At 42.0% G+C, this 17120-nt stretch overlaps 1 protein-coding gene across 1 annotated transcript in view; it reads left to right on the top strand.

The window, feature by feature from the left end:
* Window positions 1–17120, top strand: part of gas7b (growth arrest-specific 7b) — a 49598-nt gene that overhangs the window by 28831 nt on the left and 3647 nt on the right. The window contains exons 7-13 of the mRNA XM_063002783.1: window positions 767–882; window positions 4541–4615; window positions 8250–8328; window positions 10434–10562; window positions 10993–11116; window positions 12258–12337; window positions 15054–15152. Coding sequence (XP_062858853.1) covers window positions 767–882; window positions 4541–4615; window positions 8250–8328; window positions 10434–10562; window positions 10993–11116; window positions 12258–12337; window positions 15054–15152 — 702 coding nt within the window. The remainder of the gene's footprint in view (window positions 1–766; window positions 883–4540; window positions 4616–8249; window positions 8329–10433; window positions 10563–10992; window positions 11117–12257; window positions 12338–15053; window positions 15153–17120) is intronic.

Below are 17120 nucleotides of genomic sequence, written 5' to 3'. Positions count from 1 at the left end.
ACGCTTCTCAGAATCCAGCCCTGGTTGCAGCGCGTTTCTTTTTACCGCTGCGCCACCTGAGCGGCTATGCATTTTTTTTTTAACAAGGCAATGCCAAACCACATGCTGAAAAGGGTACGGGTACTGGAATAGCCTGCCTGCAGTCCTGATCTGTCTCCAATACAGAATTTGTGAAGACAACCCTGTACTGTTGCACAATTTAAGACGTGTTTGCAGGAACAGTGGAACAAAACAACACCTCAAACACTTCATTGCTTGGTATCCTTGGTGCCAAAACGTATTACAAGTGTGGTGACAAAGAATGGCAACATTGCAAAGTGGTAAATGCTTTACTGTCGCAACTTTTTTGGGATGTGTTGCAGACCTTAAATGCAGAAATGGATGGATATAAACAATCGAAATGAGGTTAATATAACATATATAACAATGTCTTGTGTTCATAATGTCTGCAATGAAATAAAAGTCGAAGTAAATGTAAGAAACTGCATTTTTTTCTTGTTTACATTTTCCCAACTTTTTCTAAATAGGGGCTGTATCATTTTTAGGTTATTGTGTGGGTGTTTAAAAATATTGTTATATATTAGCCGGTCTATATACTGGTCAACTGGTATTATATTGTGTGTGTATGAATTTAACACACAAACCATTAATATTTAAGTCACTACATCCAGAAGCCTTACTGATCCTTACTTTTCTACAGATGTAATTTGACAGTGTGGTTGTTTCAGCATGTGAACCAGCTCTTCTGTTTTGTCTTGTGTTGCAGGCAGACAGAAAGGACCAGCAGGGGAACGGTAGCATCACAGGCTTTGAGGTCCTACTACAGAAGCAGCTAAAGGGGAAACAGATGCAGAAAGAAATGGCTGATTTTATAAGTGAAAGGTAGATTTAGTCTCAAGTAACTAACTACATTTTTTTAGTAGGTATAAAAAGAAACTTAGCAGGATTTTACATAAGTTTTATAGTTCTGCTTTTTGTCACCATACCAAACCACAACTGACACAAACAGCATATTTTTTTTGGCCAGTTTCCTCTTTCGTTAATGTTGGACCTTCACGTTCTGCAAACTTTTTTGCAAAAACACACTTTTGTGTAGCTTGTAAAAGATACAAAGTCTACAGAAGTGTTTCCAATTAAAGACCTGTGAGTGTTTTAATCCACAGTACGACAAATTGTCTACAAGTTTTGTATTATTGCAACTCTTCTTATGAGTCTGTGTCTTGAAAAGGTCACACCAAGAGCACAACCATGGTAAACAAAGTACAAAAATAACCCGAATTAAAGAAAGGTCCTAAACAAACCACTGTATGTACCATGGTCCTTTAATTAGAGTTGTATATATACACTGATCAGCCATAACATTAAAACCACCTCCTTGTTTCTACACTCACTGTCCATTTTATCAGCTCCACTTACCACATAGAAGCACTTTGTAGTTCTACAATTACTGACTGTAGTCCATCTGTTTCTCTGCACGCTTTGTTAGCCCCCTTTCATGCTGTTCTTCAATGGTCAGGACCCCCCCAGGATCACTACAGAGCAGGTATTATTCATTCTCAGCACTGCAGTGACACTGACATGGTGGTGGTGTGTTAGTGTGTGTTGTGCTGGTATGAGTGGATCAGACACCGCAGCACTGCTGGAGTTTTTAAATACCGTGTCCACTCACTGTCCACTCTATTAGACACTCCTACCTAGTCGGTCCACCTTGTAGATGTAAAGTCAGAGACGATCGCTCATCTATTGCTGCTGTTTGAGTCGGTCATCTTGTAGACCTTCATCAGTGGTCACAGGACGCTGACCACAGAGCATATAGAGATATATTTTTGGTTGGTGGACTGTTCTCAGTCCAGCAGTGACAGTGAGGTGTTTATAAACTCCAGCAGCGTCGCTGTGTCTGATCCACTCATACCAGCACAACACACACTAACACACCACCACCATGTCAGTGTCACTGCAACGCTGAGAATGACCCACCACCTAAATAATACCTGCTCTGTGGTGGCCCTGGGAGAGTCCTGACCATTGAAGAACAGGGTGGAAGCAGGCTAACAAAGCATGCAGAGAAACAGATGGACTACAGTCAGTAATTGTAGAACTACAAAGTGCTTAATTTTATTGTTATGGCTGATTAGTGTGTGAACCAGTGTAAATACATTGGTTCACATAAATTATCAGCCTGGATTGGGAATGAATAATATGTTTAAACACCTGAAAACTACTTTTACTGGTAAGTCCAAATAGATCAACTACTTCTGCACGGACATGTAACTGTAGCAGAGTGTAGAATGAAGAAAGAGCTAAATGATCTACAGCTAATGTCATTTCCAATAATATTTATTTTAACATTTATTGTGGTCTATGTACTGCACAGCTGACAAAAGGCTCTGGGGAAAAAGCTGTTAAAGACCCATTGTAGGAATATGATGTAAGAAGTCAATACTAGTCTTATTTTCTCATATTCTCTTAGGGGGGAGGTCACAGAGTACATACAGAACAGGAAATGACCTCAACATGAATATTTTTCGACAAAGCCAGTGTTATCAATCCTCTAAAGTTAAATGTATTAGCACTGATTTAGAGCAGATACCTGCTTAACCAGTCCGTAAATGCCTTGAGCTAACTGGATGGTAGATTCTAGATTTATAAAAAATAGGGCTGTCACGCGATATTTTTTTTTAATCGCGATTAAAGATCCAAATTAATCGCGATTAATCGCATTTAATCGCAAACTAATAACTAAGCAAAATTCGAAGTTATGCACAATTTTTATTGCAAGAACATGTTTACCAATAAAAACATTCATAAAATTATTTAATTTAGAAAGTATAACAAACAAGCAGAAACTGAAAAACAGCTCGTATTTTAATCTTCCGAAATTAAAATTTTTTATCAGTTCAACCGGAAATAAACACACAAGCGCTGACGTGTATATTTGCTTCATATATTCAGTGTAAATCAAGCACAAGTGTTGAGGAGACGGAGCAAAAAGTAGTAATAACGTTACGCCGCGTCCCCTGTTCTGACTTTTGTGTCTGCCGTAGTTTTTTCCTGCCCTTGTAATTCACACAAGAACTATTTTTCCTTAAAAAAGAGCTATTCTAAGAAAAAGAAAGTTGTTTTCGAACGTCTCACCTGTCACGTAATGTGAATTACAAATATATTGTCTGGCCCTTTAAGAATGTTAAGTGTACTATAGTGGGATAGGGAGCAAGTGTGTACGGAAGATATCAGAAATGACACACAGTCTCCAGCTGTGCTTATTTTGTTCTGTTAATCAGCGTTCTGCTTCATGCGCTTTTAAGGAACGCAAATTACCACAGAGACACATATTTACGTGGCACAAACAGCCCAATAAAAATAGTTTGATTAAAATGTTTAATCTCGATTAATTTTTTTAATCACGATTAAAATTTTAACACGTTAATCGCGTTAATTAATGCGATTAACGACAGCCCTAATAAAAATATAATGGCTCAAACGAAGCATCTCATTGCAAAACTTCAAAGCAAACTTCGAAGCTGGTTCTTCACATATAGGGTAAAACTGGGCGTAAGGCAGGAACACCCTTGACAGGGCGTCAGTCCATTACAGATTTTTGGCCATTGCTCCCTTAAGACATAGCTAATCATGTCTGTGTAGACGCCTGGCCGGCTGATACCACAGCTGAGATTCAAACCTGGATAGTATATTTAGAACCAATGTGCTAATGTATTGTGCTTATGTGCTAATTCCATTTACATAAAGTATTATAGTTTATCATGAAATGATCGGCGACTGTTACATTCTTTAGACTTGCACTTTTAAAAAGGTTGGTACGGTAAGCCAGTTACTCAAATAGTGCTGTAGTACACTGTTAAAAATCAGTACCTCTCATTAAAATGTATACCCCCATCATCAGTTAGTATTGCTCGAATGTAACATACTACTTAGCATAGTTAAAGGTTTGGAATGTGGGCCTGTCTGTTCATTATAGGTTAAAAAGAATACATACACCAACCAGGCATAACATTATGACGACTGATAGGTGAAGTGAATAACACTGATTATCTATCTCTTCAACATGGCTCATGTTAGTAGGTGGGATATATTAAGCAGCAAGTGAACATTTTATCCTCAAAGTTGATGAGTTAGAAGCAGGAGAAATGGGCGAGCGTAAGGGCCAAATCGTGATGGCTAGACGGCTGGGTCAGAGCATCTCCAAAACTGCAGCTCTTGTGGGGTGTTCCCGGTCTGCAGTGATCAGTATGTATCAGAAGTGGACCAAAGAAGGAACAGTGGTAAACCGGCGGTCAAGGCTCATTGATACATGTGGGGAGCGAAGGCTGGGCCATGTGGTCCGATCCAACAACTCAAATTGCTGTTTTCTGATAGAAAGGTGTCAGAATACTCAGGGCATCACAGTCACGGGGCTGTTTTGGAAGCAAAAGGGGGACCAACACAATATTAAGAAAATGGTCATAATGTATTTAGAACTACAGTAGTCAAGAATTCTGGTATTTCTGACAAGAGGAACGTCTCTACTATTTCCTTCCTTTAGAATCAAGATTGAAGAGGATTATGCCAAGAACCTGCTGAGGCTCTCTCAGGTTCCTCTAGCTGCTCAGGAGGATGGGTAAGTGTTTACGGACCGTGGCAGTCATGGGTAAATGGTGAGGGTTTGTTAATTCACCCATAACATTAAAACCACCTCCTTGTTCCTACACTCACTGTCCATTTTATCAGCTCCACTTACCATATAGAAGCACTTTGTAGTTCTACAAATACTGACTGTAGTCCATCTGTGTCTCTGCATGCTTTGTTAGCCCCCTATCATGCCGTTCTTCAATGGTCCGGACTCTCCCAGGACCACTACAGAGCAGGTATTATTTAGGTGGTGGATCATTCTCAGCACTGCAGTGACACTCACATGGTGGTGGTGTGTTAGTGTGTGTTGTGCTAGTATGAGTGGATCAGACACAGCAGTGCTGCTGGAGTTTTTAAATATTAGACACTCCTATCCTAGTTGGTCCACCTTGTAGATGTAAAGTCAGAGACGATCGCTCATATTGCTGCTGTTTGAGTTGGTCATCTTTGAGATCTTCATCAGTGGTCACAAGACGCTGCCCACAGGGATGGATATATTTGGTTGGTGGACTATTCTCAGTCCAGCAGTGACAGTGAGGTGTTTATAAACAAACACCATCAGCGCTGCTGTGTCTGATCCACTCATACCGGCACAACACACACTAACACACCACCACCATGTCAGTGTCAGTACAGTGCTGAGAATGATCCACCACCCAAATAATACCTGCTCTGTAGGGGTCCTGGGAGAGTCCTGACCATATATGGTAAGTGGAAGAAACAAGGAGGTGGTTTTAATGTTATGGCTGATCGGTGTATATATCAATCTGTCTTTCTGAATAGGCTTTCCACTGGAATCCCTGTTTAATGAAAAGAGATTTTACCTCAAACCAAAGGTACTTTTTATGTACTGCTGATTTAAAAAGTCATTAGTAAGTGTTCTAGTCAGTAGTAAGAGTTCCAGGGTTTCCAAATATGCAACACTCAGTCCTCAGCTACCCCTCGCCCCCGCAGGAAATAGTTAGATAGGACAAAGGATCTTCTGAGTCTGTCTGTTCAGCAGCTCTGTGACGGCATCCTGCCACTGGATGATTATTGTGTGCAATGGGTGACTGTGATGGTCCATGATATAAAGCAGTTTGCACTGTGCCAGAGATTCTAGCTCCAGGCTCTGTGCAAACCACCACCCCCCAGCTCGGCTGACCAGATTGTCCAGCCATGATTCATGCCAGAGACTACATGTATTAAAGAACCCCAGCCTTCTCAGGTAGTAGAGCCGTCTAAGCTTGTATAGACTGTCTGTATTCTCTTACCAGTCTAGTTTGTCATTCAATTGCTCTCCACCTCCACATTAACCCTATGTCCTAAGTCCATCACCATCTTCTTGCTCATGGTTATGTTTGACTGCAATTGGTTCAACCAGCACCATACAACAAAGTCATCCACCAGGCTCCAGTACTCCTCCTGTCCACCCTTGACACATCCCACAATGACAGTGATGTCCAAAAACTTCTGCATGTGTAAGATCTCACATTTGTAAAGCACAAACAGAAACGGGGAAAGTACAGTCCCTTGTGGCACTCCTGTGCTGCTAACTGTCTCTGATTCCTGCTATCTGTCCTTATAAGTTCCTTATCCAGTGAGGTAGTCTATGATCCAGGTCACCAGGTGTCGGTCCACTTGCATCCTGGCTAGCTCATATCAGCCAGCAAATATTGGGCAGTTTTACAAGACCAGATGCTGTAATAAAATTACAGATTTAATTATTATTGAATGTTTATTGAAGGTTTGAAGTATATTTAAACCCTCTTGCCCTAGAGAACCGGAGGAATAAGGGAAATGGTCTGTCGTCCAACAACAAACCATTTAGAACTCGTACGATAGCATTTAAAGAATGATCAGGGCACTGTTTCAGTTGCCATGCCAGTTCGATAAAGAAGGCTAATTGTTTTATTCAGAGAGCAAATCATGCTGTGGCGAGCTGCCACTTTCAGACATGTGCCACAATGGCCTCATTATTCTGCCTCTCAGCCTGGGTTTTGTTGTGACTTCTGATAGCCATTGTTTCTCTGGCTGGCTCCTACAACCATGTTCGCAGCCTCTTGTTTTTCCTGAATTTTCCATTTGTGAAGCCGCATTGTAGACACCATTGTTGCAGGGGTGAAGGCTTTGACCTTTTGCTACTTTGCTGACCATTCATGAGCTGTTTTTTATACAAAACACGCACTGTCGACGAGTGTGTACATACAAGTACTTAGTTTAAAATTGTTTGGACTTTTTGCATATCCACTTTTCGGAAAAAATATTTAGGTTTTTCACCATTTATCAAAGATGTTTTGGGAAGATTTAGGATACAAAGAACCACTGTTAAATGTGCGTGACCCAGAGATGGGGACTCGAGTCCGAGTCGCACGTAAGTCGCACACACAGTGACTTCAGACTCGACTCGGACTCGTTTCAAATGACGCGGACTCGACTCATGACTCACAAAAAAATAACTCGTAAACAACGAGAGTCCCTAGTGTCAGCATGTGTTAACATTAGTTAAGTGTGACAATTATTATATATATATATATATATATATACTGTATATATACTGTATATAAAATTATTATTATTATTAATATTCTGCTCTATAATAACGCTCCGGCCGTCTTAACCCACAACGCATGCAATGGGTAAATGTTCCAGCCAGCTTCCGGCGTAGTGATGAAGCGTTGCTCCCTACTCCCTACACAGTTTGAAGTTCACTTCATTTGAACATTTTCATTACCTTTGGATTAAAATCTCACTGAATATGGTGATATACCCTATGTAGTGCACTTCACAGGAACAACCGGGGTGAATGGAACGCTCCTACAGAATTTGTGCTAATGGTTGAAAGAAATGCTGTTTGTTATTTGCATTTATTCAGTTTGCGTCACACAGATGACGAGTCGATGAAACGCTTGATTGGCTTTCTAACGAGTCCGTGTTTTACTTCACAACCGGGAAAAGTTTGGAGGTTTTTAATTATAAGCACATTTACAAAATAACGGATTATATTCCTAATGGGACACACGGTTATAAATGTAATAGCATCTAGAAGAACATAAGCTAAGGTGAGCAGTGGTTATGATTTGTTTTGCTGTGTTTTGGATTTTGGCCGCTGTGCCGGGATTTATCGCGCACTTTTGTTTTGCAATGAAAACAAAACATATCAATTTAAGCTTTTAACTGGTACCTTCATGTTATGGAAATTACATTCATTTGCACAATGACTAGGAAAGTAAAGGCACTAAGTAAAACGGCTAAATACAGCTGCTAATCTGTTGTTGTTTTTTATCTGAACTTACATATTATTTGTTTATTTCTGCGCTACATTTTCAATATATGTTTTATGTATATTATATTGACTCGTGACTTGACTCAGACTCTAGCCTAAAGACTCGTGACTTGACTCGGACTCTAGCCTAAAGACTCGTGACTTGACTCGGACCTTCCTATCCTGAGACAGCATTGTATGAGAACCTGAATGAATTTAGGCTAGGAAGTACCATTATCACTTAACACAGACCACCACTGCATCATGTTTTAACTTGACCTGTCTTGATCTGTTATTGCACGGCTTAACAGTGTTCTCTCTACGCTAAGCAGTTCACCCTACTTTGCTAACCTCATTTTCATTTGTAATCTGTCGACAGGACATTGGGAGAGGCCTGGGTTCAGTTAAAGAAAAGCCTGGCAGATGAGGCAGATGTTCATCTAAAGTTCTCTTCAAAGGTATTTTTTGCTAAGAGACAAAACAGGATCCTTTTGCCAGCTGCTACACTTATTTACTGCTAATCCTGTATTACACTAAGCTTACGTTTTAAAAGCTGATATAAGAAAAAAATAATCAGCAAGTTAAAGCTAAGGTATGTGTACTGTGTAGTAACTAATGGTCAGTAGTGTTCTACAACAAGGGCTTCCGGCATCCGCTGAACCCCCCCACGAAGAAAACTCCTGCCTCGGTGTGTGATGAGTAAAGACAGATGTGGCAGAGGGCTAAAGCGTCCTGGATGTACTTGTCCTACTTGTCTACTGCCCACTGCTTGGGGGTAAACATCGAGAACAACCTCTTCTGGCTTGGTGTAGAGCCCATGAGCAGGTCGATAGCTGTATGGACCGTGTGGTTCTATGGTGGTACTCCAGAAGAACCATTGTAAGGTTGATTACACCCAAAAAGCGGTGTTTTGCCCCTTTTTATAGCAAGTTCTTTGGCAAAGGAGCCTCCTGAGGGAAACCGAAGGTGCACCAGTCAATCTGTGGGTTGTGCTGATGAAGCCATAAAAATGACCAAGGGCTAAATAATCCTGGATGAACTTGTCCTATTTGTCTATGGTCTTCTGCTTGGGAGTGAACAGCGAGAACAACCTCCCCTGGCTTGGTGTAGAGCCCAGGATCAGGACCAGGTTGAAAACTGTATGGACTGTTTGGTGAGAGAGCTTGGACCCTGTGCCTTTAGGAGACAGTCTGGAGGTGATAGTACTCCAGAAGAACCATTGTAAGGTTGATTACACCCAAAAAGCGGTGTTTTGCCCCTCTTTATAGCAAGTTCTTTGGCAAAGGAGCCTCCTGAAGGAAACCGAAGGTGCACCAATCAATCTGTGGGTTGTGCTGATGAAGCTATGAGAATGACCAAGGGCAAAAGAATCCTGGATGTACTTGTCCTATTTGTCCATGGTCTTCTGCTTGGGGGTAAACATGGAGAACGACCTCCCCTGGCTTGGTGTAGAGCCTAGGATCAGGTTGATAGCTGTGTGGACTGTGTGGTGAAAGAGCTTGGACCCTGTGCCTTTAGGAGACAGCCTGGAGGTGATGATACTCCAGAAGAACCATCATAATGTTCCTAACACCCAAAAAGTGGTGTTTTGCCCCTCTCTGTAGCAAGTTATTTGGCAAAGGAGCCTCCTGAGGGAAACCGAAGGTGCACCAGTCAATCTGTGGGTTGTGCTGATGAAGCCATAAAAATGACCAAGGGCTAAAGAATCCTGGATGAACTTGTCCTATTTGTCTATGGTCTTCTGCTTGGGAGTGAACAGCGAGAACAACCTCCCCTGGCTTGGTGTAGAGCCTAGGATCAGGTTGATAGCTGTGTGGACTGTGTGGTGAAAGAGCTTGGACACTGTGCCTTTAGGAGACAGCCTGGAGGTGATGATACTCCAGAAGAACCATCGTAAGGTTGATCATGCCCGAAAAGGCATGTATTGCCCCTTAAGTTCTTTGGCAAAGGAAGACCAAAAGGGGTGTCAATCTGTGGGTTGTGCTGCTGAAGCCATGAAAATGACCAAGGGCTAAAGAATCCTGGATGTACTTGTCCTATTTGTCCATGGTCTTCTGCTTGGGGTAAACATTGAGAACAACCTCCCCTGTGTGGTGAGAGAGCTTGGACCCTGTGCCTTTAGGAGACAGCCTGGGGGTGATGGTACTCCAGAAGAACCATCGTAAGGTTGATTACATCAGAAAAAGCCAGGTTTAGCCCCCATTAAGGCAAGTTCTTTGGGAAAAGGGGTGCACCTATCAATCTGTGGATTGCGCCCAGGAAAATGAACCCAGGATTAGTTGCAGGTATGGAGTAGGTAAGAAGAAACATATTCTCTCTAGGTTACTCAGCCTTGAAGTAACAGGGATGGTCTGAGGGGCAATTAGACCTCCAGATGTATGGTAGGTATACCTTGGGCCTTGGCCATAGCGGTTCAATAAAGCTCCCTGCTGCTTCAGATTGTGAATCCTGTTAGACTCCCCATAAGAGGGTTGCTATTAAGAAGACCTCTGGCCTAATGCTACGGTCATAAAACGATACTGTAGATGTTAACGTGGACTATCTGTTGCTTTTTACTTTACAGCTTCAGAGTGAGGTGGAAAAACCCATCGTTACATATCGAGAGAACTTTAAGAAGGACATAAAGAAGTTTGACCACAAGATTTCAGATCTCAGGAAGCAACTGGCCAGTCGATATGCCGCCGTGGAAAAGGTACAGTTGTATTAATTTGCCAGCCCTGGAAAAGTCTGTCCTGTTTGTCAAAGTCAGGAGTCTTCTAGAATTTCTGGAATTCTCATGCTTTAACAAAGTTTCACTCTGTTTCCCAGAGCATTAGACTGCTTTATGGCCCTGGAGCTGATCCAATCTCTAAAAATAAACCTACACCCCTGCCCTCCATGCATGACCATGAGACAGAGTACACAAGTATCTGTGCCAGAATAGTTAACATCTGTAAACAAACCAACACTGACAAATCAATCTAACATTGGTGGTCATTACACAAACAACCCAGGAAAGCACTGACATGCATGTAAATCGAGCATTGCGAATCCAAATAACTCAATAAGAGCCATAAGTGTTCAATTGACTGGTGAATAAGCATACGCAGTAAACCAAACTTATTTCCTGCGTGTCCCGAAAGGCACGTAAAGCACTTGCAGAGCGGCAGAAGGACCTGGAGGTCAAAACTCAACAGCTGGAGACCAAACTGAACACTAAGACCGAGGAGGACATAAAAAAGGCCCGCAGGAAATCCACACAAGCAGGTCAGTTACGGTCAAGTCGAGGGTGTGTGTTTTGTCACCTGATAAGATTTAACACATATAAAGTTAGATATGTGCGTGCTATCTACAAAATGTCAAGTACCGGTCATCTTTAGACACATCTGTTTGATAATGTAGCCTATGTAAAGCCTGTGCAAAACAAATCAAACTACTTTCCAGTTATACGTAACAAATATACGAATATAATACGGCGAATTGATCGAGTATAAAAGGAGGTTCCACAAAAAGCTCAGTCCTTAGAAGCAAAAATTGGTCCCAGCTTACCACTTTGTGTTAGGTTTAATGAGAGAATTGTCATTTAGTTAAAAAAAAAAAAACGTTTATCAACACAAGATTGCAAATAAGTAAGGGGTTTTACCATCTACCATACATAATATTGTAAAAAGATTCAGGGAATCTGACAGGAAGCTTAATCCGGGCCTTGGTTAGATCTTCAAGATCTTTCAAAATGGGCTTTGGAGAAAGATCCAAAGCCCATCTAAACAAACTAAGCAATTCAAACTACAATTGTGATCTTCATGAACTGCCTGTATATTCTTGTATGTAGTGATGATCTAGATCGGTGGTTTTAAGGTGTTTTATATTATAATTGAAAAGGGTAGGCCTTTATGGCAGTGGTCCCCAACCACCCGGGCACGGACCGGTACCGTCAGTGTGCAATATAAACACTGCTTCCTTTTCCAACACACTTCGGGTGTTATTGTCTCCTATCACCCCTAGGTGGGAGCATCCCGTTCAGTGAAAAATACTCAGGGTTCCCACTGATTTTACATCACTTGTGAGTAGTATTGTTATTCTATTTTAAATCCTCCTGCCACCACCGGTCTGTGGTGCAAAAAAGGTTGGGGATCGCTGCTATATGGTATTAAATTTAATGTCTGAAATAATGGTGGTTCTTGGAAAGTCATTATTTATATAAGAGCTAGCTCAGTGGTTAAGGTACTGGACTAGTAATAAGGTTGCCAGTTCAAACCCCACCATCACCAAGTTGCCACTGTTGGGCCCTTGAGCAAGCCTCAACCCTCAATTGCTTAGATTGTGAAAATTGAAAGTCACTTTGGATAAAAGCGTCTGCTAAATGCCGTAAATATAATATGACTGGTTGGATGTTTTCTTACCACAGGTGATGATCTGGTGCGATGTGTTGACCTGTGTAATCAGTCTCAGTCAAAATGGTTTGAAGAAATGGTCACTACAAGTCTGGTAAGACTCCTCACCTACAACGTTATTGATTATGAAACATAATTACCAGACATCCCAAGTTGCAAAAACTCATTTCAGGGCGGTACCCCCGGACCCCGACCCCCCAAGTTCCCCAAGCCCCCCCAAAAAAAGCTATAAACCTCTCGCACACACCAAAGGATATGGGTGATAACAGAACATTTAGGAGCTGCTAACTGAGCTACTAAACTAACTGTTCGCGTCACAAACACATGAATGTGTACTACATAGTGCACTAGATAGTGTGAAAGATAATAGATTTATGTTCCCTACATAGTGCACTAGATTGTATATTAGAAAAGAATTTATGTTCCTTACTTAGTGCACTACATAGTGTACTAGATAATAGACTTATGTTTCTTACATAATGCTTTAGGTAGGGTGTTAGTTAACGGATTTAGGTTCCCTACATAGTGCACTAAATTGTATATCAGATAACGGATTTATGTTCCCTACATAGTGCACTCGATAGTATTTTAGATATGAATTTATGTTCCCTACGTAGTGCACTAGATAGTGAATTAGACAATTGGTTCATGTTCCCTACACAGTGCACTAGATTGGATATCAGATCACGGATTTATGTTCCCTAGATAGTGTATTAGATAACACATTCATGTTCACTACATAGTGCACTAGAAAGTATATCTAGGTGATGATTTGTGTTCCTCACATAGTGCACTAGATAGTGTTTTACATAAGTAATTATGTTCCCTACATAGTGCGCTAGATTGTATACAGTGTATCACAAAAGTGAGTACACCCCTCACATTTCTGCAGATATTTAAGTATATCTTTTCATGGGACAACACTGACAAAATGACACTTTGACACAATGAAAAGTAGTCTGTGTGCAGCTTATATAACAGTGTAAATTTATTCTTCCCTCAAAATAACTCAATATACAGCCATTAATGTCTAAACCACCGGCAACAAAAGTGAGTACACCCCTAAGAGACTACACCCCTAAATGTCCAAATTGAGCACTGCTTGTCATTTTCCTTCCAAAATGTCATGTGACTCGTTAGTGTTACTAGGTCTCAGGTGTGCATAGGGAGCAGGTGTGTTCAATTTAGTAGTACAGCTCTCACACTCTCTCATACTGGTCACTGAAAGTTCCAACATGGCACCTCATGGCAAAGAACTCTCTGAGGATCTTAAAAGACGAATTGTTGCGCTACATGAAGATGGCCAAGGCTACAAGAAGATTGCCAACACCCTGAAACTGAGCTGCAGCACAGTGGCCAAGATCATCCAGCGTTTTAAAAGAGCAGGGTCCACTCAGAACAGACCTCGTGTTGGTCGTCCAAAGAAGCTGAGTGCACGTGCTCAGCGTCACATCCAACTGCTGTCTTTGAAAGATAGGCGCAGGAGTGCTGTCAGCATTGCTGCAGAGATTGAAAAGGTGGGGGGTCAGCCTGTCAGTGCTCAGACCATACGCCGCACACTACATCAAATTGGTCTGCATGGCTGTCACCCCAGAAGGAAGCCTCTTCTGAAGTCTCTACACAAGAAAGCCCGCAAACAGTTTGCTGAAGACATGTCAACAAAGGACATGGATTACTGGAACCATGTCCTATGGTCTGATGAGACCAAGATTAATTTGTTTGGTTCAGATGGTCTCAAGCATGTGTGGCGGCAATCAGGTGAGGAGTACAAAGATAAGTGTGTCATGCCTACAGTCAAGCATGGTGGTGGGAATGCCATGGTGTGGGGCTGCATGAGTGCAGCAGGTGTTGGGGAGTTACATTTCATTGAGGGACACATGAACTCCAATATGTACTGTGAAATACTGAAGCAGAGCATGATCCCCTCCCTTCGGAAACTGGGTCGCAGGGCAGTGTTCCAGCATGATAATGACCCCAAACACACCTCTAAGACGACCACTGCTTTATTGAAGAGGCTGAGGGTAAAGGTGATGGACTGGCCAAGCATGTCTCCAGACCTAAACCCAATAGAACATCTTTGGGGCATCCTCAAGCGGAAGGTGGAGGAGCGCAAAGTCTCGAATATCCGCCAGCTCTGTGATGTCGTCATGGAGGAGTGGAAAAGCATTCCAGTGGCAACCTGTGAAGCTCTGGTAAACTCCATGCCCAGGAGAGTTAAGGAAGTTCTGGGAAATAATGGTGGCCACACAAAATATTGACACTTCAGGAACTTTCACTAAGGGGTGTACTCACTTTTGTTGCCGGTGGTTTAGACATTAATGGCTGTATATTGAGTTATTTTGAGGGAAGAATAAATTTACACTGTTATATAAGCTGCACACAGACTACTTTTCATTGTGTCAAAGTGTCATTTTGTCAGTGTTGTCCCATGAAAAGATATACTTAAATATCTGCAGAAATGTGAGGTGTGTACTCACTTTTGTGATACACTGTATCAGATAACGGATTTATGTTCCCTACATAGTGCACTAGACAGTATATTAGACAATTGATTTATGTTCCCTACACAGTGCGCTAGATTGTATATCAGATAACGGATTTAATACGCGATGGGGGAAAAAGTCTGTGTCGCCTGCGTGTGTGTGTGCCCGCTCTCGGCCGCTCGTTCTAGATTCCGGGAGATTTGATCTGACTTGCGGGCATCAGGGAGCCGCTGTGTATATGCGGCAGACCCCCGGAACTTCTGGGAGACTTGGGATGTCTGTATTACACTGTATTAGTGATTATCTGTGGATGGGCTGAATGTGCAGGAGCTGGAGAGACTGGAGATGGAGCGCATCGAGATGATCAGAAAACACCTTTGCCAGTACACGACGCTGCGGCACGAGACAGACATGTTCAATCAAAGTGTAAGTCTCGAAGCATCTTGAAGATGCGATTGTCAATTTGTCATAAATGTAATGAAAACGTATCACATGATTAATGCCAACCTTAGTATATAGAATGCTTTTATTTGTCATATATACAGTACAACAGAATTTCTGTTTTCACATATCCCAGAGCGGTCAGAGCGCTGGGTCTGCCATTATTCGCCACCCCAGGAGCCGAGAGGGATAAGGGTCTTGCTCAAGTGTCCAACAGTGGCTTCATGGCAGAGCTGGGGTTCAAACTCTCTGAATAATAGCCCAAAGCTTCCACTAGCTCAGTCTGGTTAATTAGATCAACTTCGCCCTATATGGAAAGAACCATATCTGCACTGGGATGCATTCTGGATGGATTTTGGAAAAGTCTTTACTTTAAAGGCTTCGAGACCCTTGTTAGGATACATGGCATTATGGACTCCATGAAGTACCTGGATAAGTCCACCTTTACCAAAAGGATACAACTTTAATGAAACCACAACATATTTTATATGACCCAAAGTATGTGGACACCCCATATAGTTATTGATTTCAGCCACAATTCCCACTGCAGTCATTGCTAACATAACTTATAGTTTGGGCAAGGTCTGTTCCTCTTCCAGCATAACTGTACCCCGGTGCACAAGGGAGTAAGTTTGTTGTGGAGGAACTTCAGTGGCCTGCAAAGAACCCGGACCTCAACTCACCTCCATTGTGCAAGGCTTTGGGACCCTTGTTAGGACACATGGCGTAATGGACTCCATGAAGTACCTGGATAATTTAAATAAACATATTTTAGCAAGGTCTGTTCCTCTTCCAGCATAACTGTACCTCTGTGCACAAGACAATATTTGATAAGCTTGTTGTGGAGGAACTTTAGTGGCCTGCAAAGGACCTGGACCTCAACTCGGCTCCGTTGTGCAGATTTTGGGAATGTTTTACTCCAAAGGCTTTGGGACCCTTGTTAGGATACATGGCATAATGGACTCCATGAAGTACCTGGATAATTTAAATAAACATAAGCCCACCTTTGCCAAAAGGATAAAACTTTAATGAAACCATTGATCCACAACATATTTTATATGACCCAAAGTATGTGGACACCCCTTATAGTTGTTGAGTTTACATTTACATTTACATTTTCAGCATTTAGCAGACGCTTTTATCCAAAGCGACTTACACGATGAGCAATTGAGGGTCAAGGGCCTTGCTCAGGGACCCAACAGTGGCAACTTGGTGGTGGCGGGGCTTGAACCGGCAACCTTCTGTTTACTAGTCCAGTACCTTAACCACTGAGCTATTACTGGCCCTTAAGTTTAGCAACCTCTTCCAGCATAACTGTACCCCAGTGCACAAGGCACAACCCGTAAAGACAATGTTCGATAAGCTTGTCGTAGAGGAACTTTAGTGGCCTGCAAAGAACCTGGACCTCAACTCTGGTATGAATTGGAATGCCAATCGTGAGCCGTGACCTCACAAATGCTTATTTGTCTGAATCTGAAAGTGTCTAGTGGACTTTCCAGTAATATGGAGGCTGCCATAGCCACAAAGGGGAGGGAGTTACGTCTGTATTAATGACTGTGGTTTTTGAATGGGGTCTTCAACAAGCTAACAAGCTTATGTCGTGTCTACATACTTTTGGGGAATTCCATAAGCATTCCAGTCCCGTTTTTACACCACTATTAAGTTTGGGGGAAAAATAGCTTTTAGTTTCTTATAAATTGAGTCTAAGAGAGACTATGAGAGATGCTCATAGTCCGGATTTAGCTCCATCTGATTTTCACCTTTTTGGACGATCAAAGAAGCTTTAAGGGGAGGAAGATTTTCATGTGATGATGATGCGAAAGCAGCGCTGCATCAATGGAAGGTGACTGTATAAAAGTGATGTAATTTATTTTAAATAGAGTATAAAAAAGTAGAGGGGGCAAAGTAGAGGAGAAAAGGTGTCGTGGGGGGATGCTGGGCAATTATTCTGAA

This window comes from Trichomycterus rosablanca, chromosome 10 (assembly GCF_030014385.1).
Source record: "Trichomycterus rosablanca isolate fTriRos1 chromosome 10, fTriRos1.hap1, whole genome shotgun sequence".
Classification (NCBI taxonomy): Eukaryota; Metazoa; Chordata; class Actinopteri; order Siluriformes; family Trichomycteridae; genus Trichomycterus; species Trichomycterus rosablanca.
This window is presented reverse-complemented; position numbering and strand designations above follow the sequence as displayed.